The 13828-nt window shown below is 56.8% G+C and overlaps 1 protein-coding gene across 1 annotated transcript in view; it reads right to left on the bottom strand.

Annotated features, from left to right (window-relative positions):
- Positions 1–13828, bottom strand: part of MYO9B (myosin IXB) — a 90346-nt gene that overhangs the window by 57483 nt on the left and 19035 nt on the right. Inside the window, 1 exon segment of the mRNA XM_053897777.1 lies at positions 11727–12622. Coding sequence (XP_053753752.1) covers positions 11727–12566 — 840 coding nt within the window. The 5' untranslated portion in view covers positions 12567–12622.

The raw sequence follows: 13828 nt of genomic DNA, 5'->3' as shown, positions 1-13828 counted from the left end.
CACCCCCCCCCCCCAACCCCCGTTCCAGCTGTGAGCTCCAGTGCGTCTGTCTGGGCACACATCTGACATCTCGGATGCTAGCTTCCTCCAGGGATGCCTCAGCCCTGGGTACACACTTCCGACCTGGCCTTGTCAAGCTCTAGCACCTTCCCCGAAACCGGGGGATCCAGGGGTTATGGGGGAGGGTCCAGGTGACACTGGGGTCTCGCTCAGCGTCCTCCTCCCACTATGACCCTGGCAGGTGGTGTGGCCTTGCAGGCAGGGCGCAGGAGGTCTCAGGGCCTGGGGTGTGGCTGGAGACCCTCCAAGGGCCCTCCGTGAGGGTACAAGGCTGGGAGGAGGACCTACACAGCCCCCGGCACCCTCAGCCAGAGCTCAGATGTGCTGGCTGTAAAAACACGCCCAGTGGCCCGTGGGACCCAGAGCGGGTGAGGAGGACAGCAAGAAGCCTGAGCAGAGCGCTAGGGTGGAGCCGGCCCTGCTGGACTTTACGGGACATCTGCATCCCAGCCTTCCTTTCCCGGCCCCACCAAACCGCTCTGAGACTCTACAGTTCTGCCTCCAACTCCGACGTGCGCATTTCCCCACACCCCCCCCCCCCCCCCAACGCGAACCTAGCTTCCAACGCCCGCTGGGCCTCCTACAATTCAACTCAATTCTGATGCCGCTGACCCTGAGATAGCGTCACATCTCATGGGTTAAGGGCTCAGTCCCATAAAGGCTGCATCCTGCCCCCCTTCAGATGCCAACTGAAAGCCAGGTTGTTATCCACGCTTCTGACCAACTGGTTATCAGTCAGAAGTTCCTACAAATCCCTCTTTGGGTCTAATTAGTTTGCAAGAGTGATTCACGGAACTTGGGAAACCAGTTTACTCACTCCATTTCCAGTTTCTTGTAAAACGATGTAACTCAGGAATGGCCAGATGGAGGAGACGTACAGGGCAGGGTATGTGGGAAGGGGCGCAGAGCTCCCATGCCCTCTGGGTGTGCCACCCCCCAACCCCCAGCACATCCATGTGTTCACCAATCCAGAAGCTCTCTGAACTCCCTCCTTTTGGGTTTTTATGGGGGCTTCATAAAATACGTATGACTGATTAAATCACTGGCCATTGGTGACTGTTTTTTGTTTTTTTTTAATGTTTATTTTGAGAGGGACAGCAAGAAAGTGTGTCTGCGCAGGAGGGGAAGGGGCAGAGAGGGAAAGAGAGAATCCCAAGCAGGCTCTGGTGCTGTCAGAGCAGAGACCAACGTGGGGCTTGATCCCATGAACCACAAGATCATGACCCGAGCCCAAAATCAAGAGTTGGACACTTAACCAACTGAGTCACCCAAGCTGGTTTTGATTTCAACTTCCAGCTCCTCTTCCCTCCCCAAAGGTCAGGGGCACAGGGCTGAAGTTCCCACCCTTTAATCACAGGGCTGGCTCTCTTGGTAACCAGCCCCCATCCTTAGATGCCTTCCAAAAGCCACCTCATTAACATAACACAACCGTATTATCCTTATCACTTAGGAAATTCTTAAGGTTTTAGCAGTTCTGTGCCAGGAACATGAAGAAAACCAAATATATATTTCTTACTATAAATCACAATATCACAGACCCCCCCCCCCCCCCCCGCGGGTAGATGTTTATGAACACGTGCTTATACCTGGTATGGATACAAATGCAGAAAAGATTTGAGCTGGTGATACCAGTTCACCAACGAGGGGAAGAATCTGGTTTCCTATATTTGGGTATGGGGAGCTGAGCAGAAGGTGAGAAGAGGGCATGAAGAAAGTTAACTGTGGAAAGTTCCGGAATGTTCCATGTGAACGTAGAGGTATGAGGGGTCAGCAAACCTCTCCTATAAAGGGCCAGGTGATAAACAGTTTTGGTTTTGTGGGCTATACTGTGTCTCTGTTGCAAAGGCTCTGCTCTGCCTTTGTGAAAGGCAGCGTGAAAGCTACCACAGACTATAGGTAAATGAGGGAGCGTGGCTATGTGCCAATAAAACTTTATTTATAGAAACCGGCTCTGGCAGATTTAACTCGTGGGCTGGAGTTTGCCAATCCCTGGTATATACAAAAAGAAATTATACTTCAAATAAGGAAAATGATACTAATAACAAAAATGAAGCATTAGACGAAAAGAGCAAAGACAAGCACCTACGGAGTAGAACCAAAAGCAATAATAAAATGCGTCACAGTTTTGCCAAAACGGGGCAGATAACCACGCATGCTCCCCAGCAGCAAAAACCACCATGGTGGCCCTGGCTTGTTTCCTGTCGGGGAGACGCTTAAAAGAGACATAAGCCAAACCACAGCCAACACCTGCCATTATGTTCAGGAAGCCGCACCAGGAGGACAGGGGTGGAGGGGTGATAAAATTCCAGAGCTCTGGAAGCAGTACTAACTGCCTCGGGAAACTGCTCATGTGCTTTCATGAAGTTCCTCTGCAGGAACACATAGGGAGCGGGTGACTTCTCAGCTCTGGGGGGCCTCAGACTGCGCAGCTCCACTCTTCGGTATTGACAAGCAGCTCTTAAAATATCATTTTAAAATGTCACTCAGAGTCTGCCTGGAAGGCCAAACCCAAGTGCTTGAGCGGCGACAAAGCCACGAGATTTCTGGGCATAGGGCAGGGGCGGGGGGGGGGGGGGTTGGGAGCAGTGACCCATTTGCTTGGCTCTGGCTGATCTCAGGGCAAGAAACAGCACCAGCCTCCTCTTTCCGGGAACGATTGAGAAAGCCAGCAGGAGATTGCTTCCCTGCCTGCCAGCCGCCCTCGGTGTTGGTGCTGAATATAGTTGAGTTGATGTGTAAGTATAACGACATAATGTTACCAAAATAATATCTGCAGCCATTTAGGCATGAAACGTCTGTGACACCGACAGTGCTCTTTGCATGCAATCAACCTAAAACTTATTCTCCATGGGGGCAATTCTGCCCTGCCAGGGGGACACTTCGTGAGGCCTGGACACATTTTGGGTTATCCTGACTGCCTTAGGGACTCCTACCAGCACGCGACGGCTGAGACCCGGGCCGCTGCTCGACATCCTGCAGTGTGTAGGATGGCCCTTCCAGCAGAGAGTGATCTGGCCCCAGGTCGGTGGCGTGGAGGCACAGCCTTTGTCGCTGCGTGTTTCTGTCTGCGAGGTCTGAAGCCGACCCCCCACGTGCCTTATTCATCCTCTTGTCCCCTGTGTGATCCGCCCTGCCTTGTCTCCCTCCTGCTCCGGGTTCTGGCTTCAGCTCCTACCTTACCTTCAGGCCACTCTACTGACCTGGGCCCCCCCACGCCAACTACTTCCCAAAACATCCTGAGGGAGGCCACACTGGGGACAGAAGCAGCCAGAGATTAGAGTCCTTGCTCTGTGGAGTTGCCCAGGGTGGGCCCACCTCCCTCACGGGCTCCCAGTAGCTTGGCCTCCAGACCACACCGCACCTTCCCTCATTCTTGCACCACTGGATCTCCCTACGATGCCCATTTTCCCAAGATCCCACCCCTGGCTCTCCCTTTCTCTCCCCTGTTGATGGGTGACTCTGATGTTCGCATCTGTGACCTTCTAGCCACCCGGCCTTGAAGGTGGCTCAGGATAGCTCGAGCCTTGACTGCTGGCTGGGGTGTAGGGGATGACTTCTGGGAGATCTTAGTCTGCCCCCCTCCCCCCTGGCCAAGCTGCACGCCCATTCCAGCTCACCCCCAGCTCAGGAGTGTCTGGTGACTCCAGCCCAAGGCCCAAGGCGGCCTGTGTACCCAGACTTGGCCTGGACTTATCTGATCAGCATACTTCCCTCCAGAGTGTTCTATGCTGCTGCCCGAGACCCTCTCTCACCCAAGCCCCACCCCCTACCAGCTGCCAACCTTCCCCTCAACACACCAAAAGAACAAGCGGTCTTAGGGCTGTCTGAAACACCTGTGTTCATGTAATGCAGACACAACCAGGCTTTTGGGCCCTGAGATCTGGGAACTGGATGGGCATCGGATAAAGACTCCCGGCCCAAACACTTCTCTTGCTGCAAATGCTCTGGCTCTCCTTTGTGGGTGGGCAACGCCAGCGACCTTCCTCCTTCCTCCCTATCCTGAGCCTCCTTCCTGCTGAGGCCCATGCCCTGAAGCGGGTCCCTGGAGGCCTGTCCTTGGCCACCCGCTCCTTTCTCAAACCCTCATTCCTCCTGGCAAGCCCAGCTCCCCCCGTGGCTAACACACAAAGGGTAGGGATGAGCGCCTGGCCAGGAGGCACCCCAGCTGGTCATCTGCTCTTGGCCTCTCTCCCTGTGCTGCGTGCTGGGTCATGCAACCGGACAAACCCGAAGGCCCAGCAAGCCCTGGGGTCAAGAGGTCTTTGTGCTGCTTGTGCTCAGGTCTGCCCTGGATGCAATACCCTGGATGGCAGTCCACACCAGCACCCAGCTCCAGGCAGCCCTGTGCGGCTGCTTCTGACCCTGTCCCATTCTGACACCTTGGCTCCGGAAGCCCAACAGCATGCATAAGTCCTCTCGTCTGCTTCCGGAGGCCTTGGGCAGCTTGCCCTATGTGTTCACTGCCCCTGTTCCTGAGCGCCAGCCTCTCTCTGACTGCCAGCCTCTTAGCAGGTGCAGCAGGCACACAGAGATGACAAACACAGACAGGCCGACCTAGGCGTGTCTACCTGTCCTACCCTGCCCTCCCAGGGGAGCCTGCACTTCCAGAGTAGGCTGCTGGCCAGGCTTTGCTTACCTCCCGTTGGCATGGCTCGGTCAACCCTGAGAGTCTCCAGTGGGATCGCCTTCACGTGCGCCCCTCCCCTCTACCCTCCTGTCACTGATGGGGTAACGCTGGCCTGGCCGGGGAGGAAACCCAACTGCAGACTCAGCCGGTACAAAGGAACGGAGCCCCGAGGTAGCTGGTGAGGGAGAAACACAGTGCAGCCTCATCCGCAGGATGGAAGTGCTGCTCGGCCACAGAAAGAACGAAGCACTGACTCACACTACAAGGTGGGTGAACCTCGGAAACACCGTGCCGAGTGAAAGAAGCCAGACACAAAAGGCCACACGGTGTAGGATTCCATTTATAGGAAACGTCCAGAGCAGGCAGATCCATAGAGACGGAAAGCAGACTGGTGGTTGCCAGGGGCCGGGGCAGGGGATGGGGAATGGCTGCTCATGGTGTATCTTTTAGGGGGGATGGAAATGTTCTGGAACTAGATAGAGGTGGTGGCTGTTCAACACGGTGAATGTACTGAATAGTACCGAACGGTACACTTGAAACGGGTGAATTATGTCTCAATAAAGCGCTTAAATAGAAACCCTAACTGCAGGGGTGCCTGGGTGGCTCAGTCAGTTAAGCGTCTGACTCTTGATTTTGGCTCAGGTCACGATCTCACGGTTTGTGAGTTTGAGCCCCACATCCGGCTCTGCGCTGACAGAGGGGAGCCTGCTTGGGATTCTCTTGCTCTCTCTCTGTTCCTCCCCTGCTCACTCGCTCTCTCTCTCTCAAAATAAATAAACTTAAAAAAAAAAAAAAAAGAAACCCTAACTGCAGAGGCATACACCTGTTTCTGGAACCTTCTATCGGGGTCACCCTGGCTGAGTGGCTTCACCTGTGTGCCCTCACCACTGGGCTGGCCCATCCGTGCAATTGTGGGAATGAAGGACATAGTCTGGGCAGGTGTCCCTGAGAGCAAAGGGTAGGGAGGACGATGGCATGCAGTCCTGGGTGGACTGAACTGGTGCTAATGGATGGTAGAAGGAACAGACCCAGTAGTCCGGTGGGTGGAGGGGGGCTGGGAGCTGTCTGGAGTCACAGGAGACTGGGTTTGTGGGCCCCAAAGGGGGCTGGGGCTCAGGACCGAAGTGGGCATAGATGCCAGTCCCAGGACTGGCTCCTTCAGGGCCCCCGGAAGTGGGTGAGGGGCAGCAGTGAGCTCCAGGACCCCCTTGGTCCCACATCACGCTGAACCAGGTCACCGGCCTCCCATGGGTGTGCCAGATGGTTCAGGGTGTCACCATCTCTCAGCCAGGATCCTGTGTCTGCATGGGCCAGGCCGCGGTAGCCCCATGAAGGTCCCGAACCCCAGCAAGCAGCGGCCTTTGGCTGCTTGGGAAAATGGCCTGGCCAGCAAGCATCCTTGTTTCATTTCTGCTTTCAAAATTAAAACTCTGTGTGCATCAGCAAATGCTGGTGGCAACTGTCACAGTTCAGGAAAGATGAAGAGAGCCGCCTCAGCCCTGATGCTGAGGTCTGTGGGCCCAGGGAGAGGAGCGTGCCTGGGCACGCTTTGTGGCCAGCCCAGTGGCCGACGCCTCAGTTGCCCGTGTCTAGAGTCGGCAGGTTCTCCGAGGGCACCCAGGGTGGGCAATGGACCCCAGCACACAGGAAGGAGGACCCCGGGCCACTCGCTGCCCTAGTGAGCCTGCCTTCTGCACCTTCGGTGTTTCTTTCTTTTTTCCTACCTTCAGTACATCTGAGCCGAAACAACAGTCCTGCACAAATGTCACGCTTCTAGAGGCAGTTTGGGGGCCGGGCTGCAGGGGGGCAGAGCACGGCCGAGTGACATCGTGTGAAATGGTGACAACAAGTGACAGTAACAGTTAACTGCAGGGGCGGGCGGATCAGCTGATTGGAACCGGCTTTCCACAGTGCCCCCTTCCTGTTTTCTGGTCAGAATTGCATAGCGAGGCTGCAACCCACAAGTGGGGGGAGCGGCCTGGCGACACCCAAACCTCAAAACAACTCAACTTCTCCTTTCAGGGAGCTGAGAAAAAGTCCCAAAGGCTACAGGACGTGTCGATCTTTGGCCTTCTACAGCCCCTGGGGCTGAGGAAATCTCTTGTGAAGACAGAGACGTACCATGAACTCAGCCTCAGACTCAGGCCAGGTTCCAACCACGGTCCAGCCATGGCTGCCTGCGGTGTGGCCTGGGGAACCCAGACCGTAGCGGGTTGACTTGTGCCCCCTCAAAAGGTATGCCCGAGTCCTGATCCCTGGAGCCTGTGAAGGAGACCTTATTTGGAAATAGGGTTTCTGCAGATGTAATTAAAATAAGGATCTTGAGGTGAGATCATCCTGGGTTTGGGGTGGGTCCTAAATCCAGTGACAAGCATCCTTATACGAGGAAGTAAGTTAGAGACACAGCGACACAGAGGGAAGAAGGCCATGTGAAGGCACAGGCAGAGAACGGAGAGGTGCTACCACAAGCCAAGGAACACCAAAGGACTGTCGGTGGCCACCAGAGCCAGGAGAGGGCCAGGGACAGATTCTCCTTCAGAGCCTGCAGAAGGAACCCACCAAGCCCACAACCTGATGGTGGACTTCTGACCTCCGGGACTGTGACAGAATTAATTCCTGCTTGTTTTAAGCGCACCCCCCACCCCATCCCCACACCCCCGTTTGTGGCGCTTTGTGACAGCAGCCCCAGGACACTTGCACAGCAGCATGCCCCTCCGGGACCCTGTTTCCTCATCTTTAAAATGGGCAGAAGTGTTGTCAAGGACCCCAACGGATGGAAAGTGTACCCGAAGGCACAACAACAAATTATTCCTGTTATTAGAAAGTGACTCTTGGCGTTTTGCTCAGACTGGCTGGAACTTGTGAACAATTTCTCAACGGTCGGGGCTGGAAATAAACAGCTTGGTCTCGTGGGATCCGGAGCTGTGACTCTGAGACAGTTGTTCTCATCTGGGGGATAATCTGCCCCCATGGGACACTTAGTAATGTCTGGGGACATTTTCGGTTGTCACATCTGGGGGGCGGAGGCCGGGAGCACCGCTCGACAGCCCGCAGCGCACAGGATGACCCCTCCAGGCAATGACCTGGCCCCGGGCGCCGGTGGTGCTTTGGCCGAGAAAGCCCAGCTCTACACTACAACAATCTTCTCCCTTTCCAAACGGTCGCCCCAGGAAGCACGTTTATGGCCGTGACGTGGACTTGGCTCAAGCCTGTTTTGGAAGCCAGCGTGGGCACCGCCCTCCAGGAGCTCCTAACCGCTGGGGAAACTTGGCCTTGCTGGCTCACGCCGCCGAGGCTGGAGGGAGGCAGCAGGGCGGGGTCGGAGGCATCTGACTCATGAGGTGCAGACACCAGGCAAGGAGGGTGACTAACGGCCCTCGAAGAATGTGCCAGAATCCCTTGGGGCAACTGCAGGGGAAGAGCTCCCAGGACAACTGCTGCGCAAGGGCGGCCCTCAGAGAAGAAGGCACCGAGGCTGCCAGCTCTATGTCCAACAGGGGGTTGCTGTGGGGGGGCCTGTCTCCTGACCCGTCCGTGTGCTGAGCCCTGTGGACGTAGCCTTCTTTGGAAACGGGGTCTTTGCTGACGTAATTAGTTAGGGTGAGGTCATCCTGGAGTCGGGTGGGCCCCAAATCCAACGACTGGTGTCTTTATCAGAAGGGACGGGCCATGTGACAACAGAGGCAGAGATCAGGGTGACGCGGCCACAAGCCAAGGAACGCCGGAGCCTCAGGCTCAGGAAGCTGGAAGAGGTGACGAAGGACCCTCTCCCAGAGCCTTGGGAGGGGCCGGGCCCTGCGTGACGCCTTGCACTCAGACTTCCGTGAGAAATAGGCTTCCGTTGTTTTAAGCCACCCGGGTTTGCGGTAACTTGTTATGGCAGCCGCGGGACCTCACCCCGGTGCCGGGGATGGTCCTCAGCTAGAAAAGGAAATGGCACCGTGACGTCACTCCTGCCTCTTCACTGTGTTGCATTGAGACCTCGGGGCTTGGCGTCCACACCGAGCACAGGCAGATCTACCTGCCTGCCCGGTTCAGTGAGGGGTAAATGCTTGACTTGGCCAATGCCGCGTCTGCCCTCTTGTTTACGTACTTAACTTCTAACATCGCCAGTGGCCTGCTCCATTCTACCTGGGACCGCAGAGCCAGGCACTGCTGCTTTGGCCTGGAGTGCCTGTCGTGGCCACGAACTATCGCCACGAGGCCGTGGGATCACCGGGAGCTTCGGTGACGCTAAGTTCCGGAGCTGGGATGGAGCCAGACCGACCGATGGACGCCCTTCGTAGGTCCCACATCACACGAACCCTCCCTGCAGCACACAGGGTCCCAAACGATCTGCCCGTCACTCCCCTATCACCTCCCTGTCCTCACTGCCTCTTGCCCTGGCCCTTTCTTGTGCCCTCCAGGCCCCAACACGCCAGGCTCAGTCTAGCCTCCGAGGCTTTGTGCTGGCCGTGCCCTCCGTCTAGATGCCGTGTGGCTCACCTGACCTCCTTCTGGGCCCAGCTCAGCACCACCTCTCACCTACTGTCCCCTTAACCCTTCTTCCTTGGGCATGCCTGCCGTCCTGGCTGGCACTCAGCTCGCACACGAGGCCTGCTGTTTGTTTCGCTGCCTGCCGCCTCATTGCTGGGATGACCGCTCTGCGAGGGTAGGCTCTGTTGTCGATTTGGGCCACCACGCAGCCCAGTGCCTAGAACGGTGGCTGGCATGTGGCAGATGTGCGCGCAGAGTATTTGCAGAAGGAACAGATGATCCAAACAGAGGAGGCGACAACACGCGCAGAGTACACAGCTTTAAAAGGAAACACACGCGCTGTGGCTGATCCCTCAGTAGTTTTTAAAACGCTCGCACAAAAAACGATGGCTGATCTCTATGTTACGTGTATAGGAGAAGAAACAGGCCGGCTATACGTGCTGGCACAGGGCCAGACTGTACAACCCCAATTAACTTCTTGCTGGTGATCTCGGACATCGTCAGGGAGGAAGAGGAACCGAAATGTGTTCGGCAGGCGTAGGCTAGATGCGCTGTCAGTGAATTTGCATGGCAGCAGAGTGGCTGTGTCAGGCCTTAGGCTTGGCGGGGAGGGAGGATCAACCAGAGGCTGGAGGTCAACACTTCAGGGTGGGTAGGCCCCCACCCCCCTACTCTGCGAAAGGAGGGTCTGGGGTCCTGTGGATGGACAGACTACAACACACCCAGATGGTGCGGTATCAGTCCGCAAGATGAAGAAACGAGCTCTTAAGCCACGAAGGAACCTCAAATGTGTGTTACTAAGTGAAAGAAGCTGGTCTGGAAAGGCTACGGCCAGTACGAATCCAACTCTATGGCATCCAGGAAAAGGCAAAGCTATGGAGCCAGGAAAGGGATCCGGGGCTGCCAGGGCTGGGGGGAGGGATGAGTAGGCCAGAGGACTTGAGGGCAGTGGAGTTACTCTGGATGACGGGGTACTGGCACATAGTTGGTGACGCTGTGCCTTTGTCCAAACCCACAGAATACGCAACACCAAGAGTGAACCCCAGTATAAATAATGGATTTGAGTTAATAATCGTATGTCAACACTGGCTCATCTACTATAACAAATGTAACATGCTAATGTAAGACGTTAATAATAGGGAAAGTGGGGGCGCCTGGGTGGACGGTTAAGCGTCTGACTTCGGCTCAGGTCATGATCTCCCGGTTCAGGGGGTCGGGCCCCACGTTGGGCTCTGTGCCGACAGCTCAGGGCTCGGAGCCTGCTTCGGATTCTGTGTCTCCTTCCCTCTGCCCCTCCCCTGCTCATGCTCTGTTGCTCTCTGTCTCTCAAAATAAACTTAAAAAAAATTTTTTTTTTTTTTTTTCCAATTACAAGAAAAAAATAACAGGGAAAGTGTGGAGAGTGAGGGGATAAGTGGGCATTCTCTGTACTGTCTGGCTCAGTATTTCTATAAACCCAAACGCTCTAAGAACTATAACTTACATCGTTATATTTAATGAAACTTAATTATTTAGAAACACTTAATTCTGACACAATCTACTTAGAGGAAAAAAGAGCAGAGCCCTGAACTCCAAACCCACAGGCACAGACCCCCGGGCCCATGTGTTGTCCCAGCCCTCACCGGGTGACAAAAGTTACACCGTGATCTGAGACACGGATGCATCGGGCACCAAAACCCCAAGAGTGATGGGTGCTGGGTGGTCCTTGCCACTGCCCCTGCATCCAGAGGGCTCAGTCACAATGATGCACCAACGGCTTCTGTGGGGTCTGGCCAATGGAGACATCGGATGGAGGGTGGAGGGGGCTTCCTCACCCACCGCCTTTATGGTGATGCCAGGAGGCCCCCCTCTCTTGGCCTCACTGTCCCCTAGCCCCCCAGGCCCGCACCCTGCCTTGCCAGTTTCCTTCTGAACACAGGTTCCATTGCCGAAAACACCCTGTCACGAACTGTTCAGTTTGGACATGCCGTCCTTTTCTTTCTGGAACTGGAGTATAGATCACGGCCCGCCCGGTAGAGATTAACAGTGTATTAATCAGGCCCTTTATTCCCTACAAGCTGATGCTTTGATATCAGGAGGCCTGGCCGGCCCTGAAGGCACTGCCCCTCCCCTAGGCTAGCTAATTCTTGAGAGCAAAGGACTCACCCGTGAGTGTGCCTCGCCTAGGCAAGCCAACCATGCCAGGGCCCATGCGGCCACCACTTCTGTTACCAGGGCCACCTTCCCCCACCCTGATCACCCCGGGGGCCGAGTACCAGACAAGCAGCGCAGCCCCTACCTCCCGGAGCCCCCGGAATTCTTCAGCCTGGCTAATTCTAAGCCTGCCCACCCTGGCTCCCCCGTTGCTTCCCGTGAAAACCACAACAGAGACCGTGCCCATGGTTTCCCCTCGCTCCGGCCCCGGTGCTTCCCGGCGTGGCCCCACGTGGCCGGCCGAGCCCCCCCCCCCCCCCGCCCCATTTCCAGGACACCCGGAGTATAAGAAACGGTCTTCTCCACGGCAGTGGTCCCAGCGCAGCTGGACGGCAGTAACACCCACGCGTTAGCAAGAGCGACACCTCACCTCCAGCACGGGGCCGGCGCCCAGGATGGTCCTCTCGACGCCGCTGGCGTAGCCCTTCTGGCTGAGCGCGGTGAGGCAGTGGATCAGGAAGTTGGTGCTCTGCGTCTTGCCCGAGCCGCTCTCGCCCGAGATCACGATGCACTGATTGACGTGCTTCCGGAGCATGGCGTAGTAGGCCACGTCGGCCAGCGCGAACACGTGCGGCTCCAGCTTGCCCAGCTGCTGGTTCTCGTACATCTTCACGTACTTGGGGTTGTAGATGGGGAGGAACTTGAAGGGATTGACGGCCACCAGGATGCTCCCCGCGTACGTGTAGATCTTCTGCTGTAGGAAGCGGTGCCTGAGGTTCTTCAGGAGGTTCTCCTCGGTCAGCTCGGGGAGGTTGCACAGGTCGTCAAAGTCCGCCTGCGGCCGGGGCAGGAGGCCGCGCTCCACCAGGCGCCGTGTGGCCGTGGCCTGGGACACCAGCTGCATGTGCACGTACTGGATGGTGCCGTCCGCGTTGCGCTCCTGCAGCAGGAAGTAGTAGCCGTCCTCCTGCGGGTGCTCGTCCTGCGCCCGCCGCGGCCACAGCAGCACGCGGTGCACGGGCGAGTCGTTGGCATCCAGCACCCACTCCTCCCCACCGGTCTCCTTCACCTCCACCAGCACGTAGCACTTGGTGCCATCCAGCTGGAGGCTGGCGATGGCATCCTGGATGACGTCGGACGTGGTGCTGTCCTTGGTGGCGGTCACGCGGCACGAGGCCTGGCTCTCGCTGGTGGCCAGCTGCGGGTAGATGTGCAGGTGGTAGGCCGCCTGCCCCCCGCGGCCGGAGCTGCCTGCCTCGTTCACACTCATCCTGCCGCTGGCCTGGCCTCAGCATGCCTCCCGGGCTCGGGGCGCGCGTCCTGGAGCTGGGAGGGAGAGGGTGGCACGGTCAGAGTGGTTGTGGTGGTGGAGGGGGGGACACGCACACCCAACCCCCAGCCGACAGTCTCAGACCCGCGGCCGGGATGGACTTCCCTGCCCCTAACGGGGCTCTCTCGAAAAGCAAGAAGGGGGCGCCTGGGTGGCTCAGGAACCCGGTGGCCCGGTTGGAACATCCGTCCGACTCTGACTCGGGTCACGATCTCGTGGGTTCGTGAGTTCCAGCCCCGCATCTGGCTCGCTGAAGCTGTCAGTGCTGAGCCCGCTCTGGATCCTCTGTCCCCCTCTCTCTCTGCCCCTCCCTCCCCGGCTCGCAGTCTCTCCAAAAAAAAAAAAAAAGGCAAGAAGGGTAGAAGAGCCTCTGTCTGTCCTTAAATGTGACCCCTGATCCAAGGTTTGTGACTCTTGCAGAGTGACATCACCAGATTCCTGCTCCGCCCCCCCCGTCCCTCATTCCCCCCCCCGTCCCTCATCCCCCAAGGTCAAACTCTTCCCCTGGAGTTTGCTTCATCCCGGCCCCTGTTCCTGCCCCCCACCCCGAGTCAGCATCTTAGACCCTCAAGTCCAATGGCCATAACTATCTCTCAGTTAAGCCCCTCTCGGCCCACATCCTTCCTGGCCTCTCCCCTCTGATAGAACCTCCCCAGAAGATCCCCAAGTTCCCCTGCGGGCCTTGGTTATGCCCCCAAAACACACGAGGGGCAGCAAGAGGCACGTTGGGTTGAGCAAGACTGAACCTGCCCCCAAACCTAGAGATTCCAAAACCCCACAGAGGAGGACTAAGGTGGGGACAGCCCCCCAAAACTCATTTGAGAGAACTGCTCAGACTGCATTTGCTTCTAGAACCCACAACCTCACTCTAATCATGACAGTACCATCAGACACACCTAGGCAGATCAGGGGCATCCTACAGGCCACCTGGCCAGTCTTCCCCAAGACCGCCGAGGTCTTAAGCAACACAGAAAGACGGAGGAACCATCCAGACAGGAGGAGACTGGGGACATGTGGCAACCAGGTGCAGTGGGTTCCCTGGACGGGGTTCTCAACCAGACAGAGGACATGAATGGAAGGACTGGTGACATCCACATAACATCAGGAGGTTGGTTAAAAGCCGTGTACCAACGTCCATTTCTTAGTGGTATAAACACGCCCCGATAATGTAAGATATTTACATTTGGGGAAGCTGGGGGAGG

Source organism: Panthera pardus, unplaced genomic scaffold (assembly GCF_024362965.1).
Source record: "Panthera pardus isolate Hobbes unplaced genomic scaffold, ASM2436296v1 HiC_scaffold_8, whole genome shotgun sequence".
In the NCBI taxonomy this organism is placed as follows: Eukaryota; Metazoa; Chordata; class Mammalia; order Carnivora; family Felidae; genus Panthera; species Panthera pardus.
This window is presented reverse-complemented; position numbering and strand designations above follow the sequence as displayed.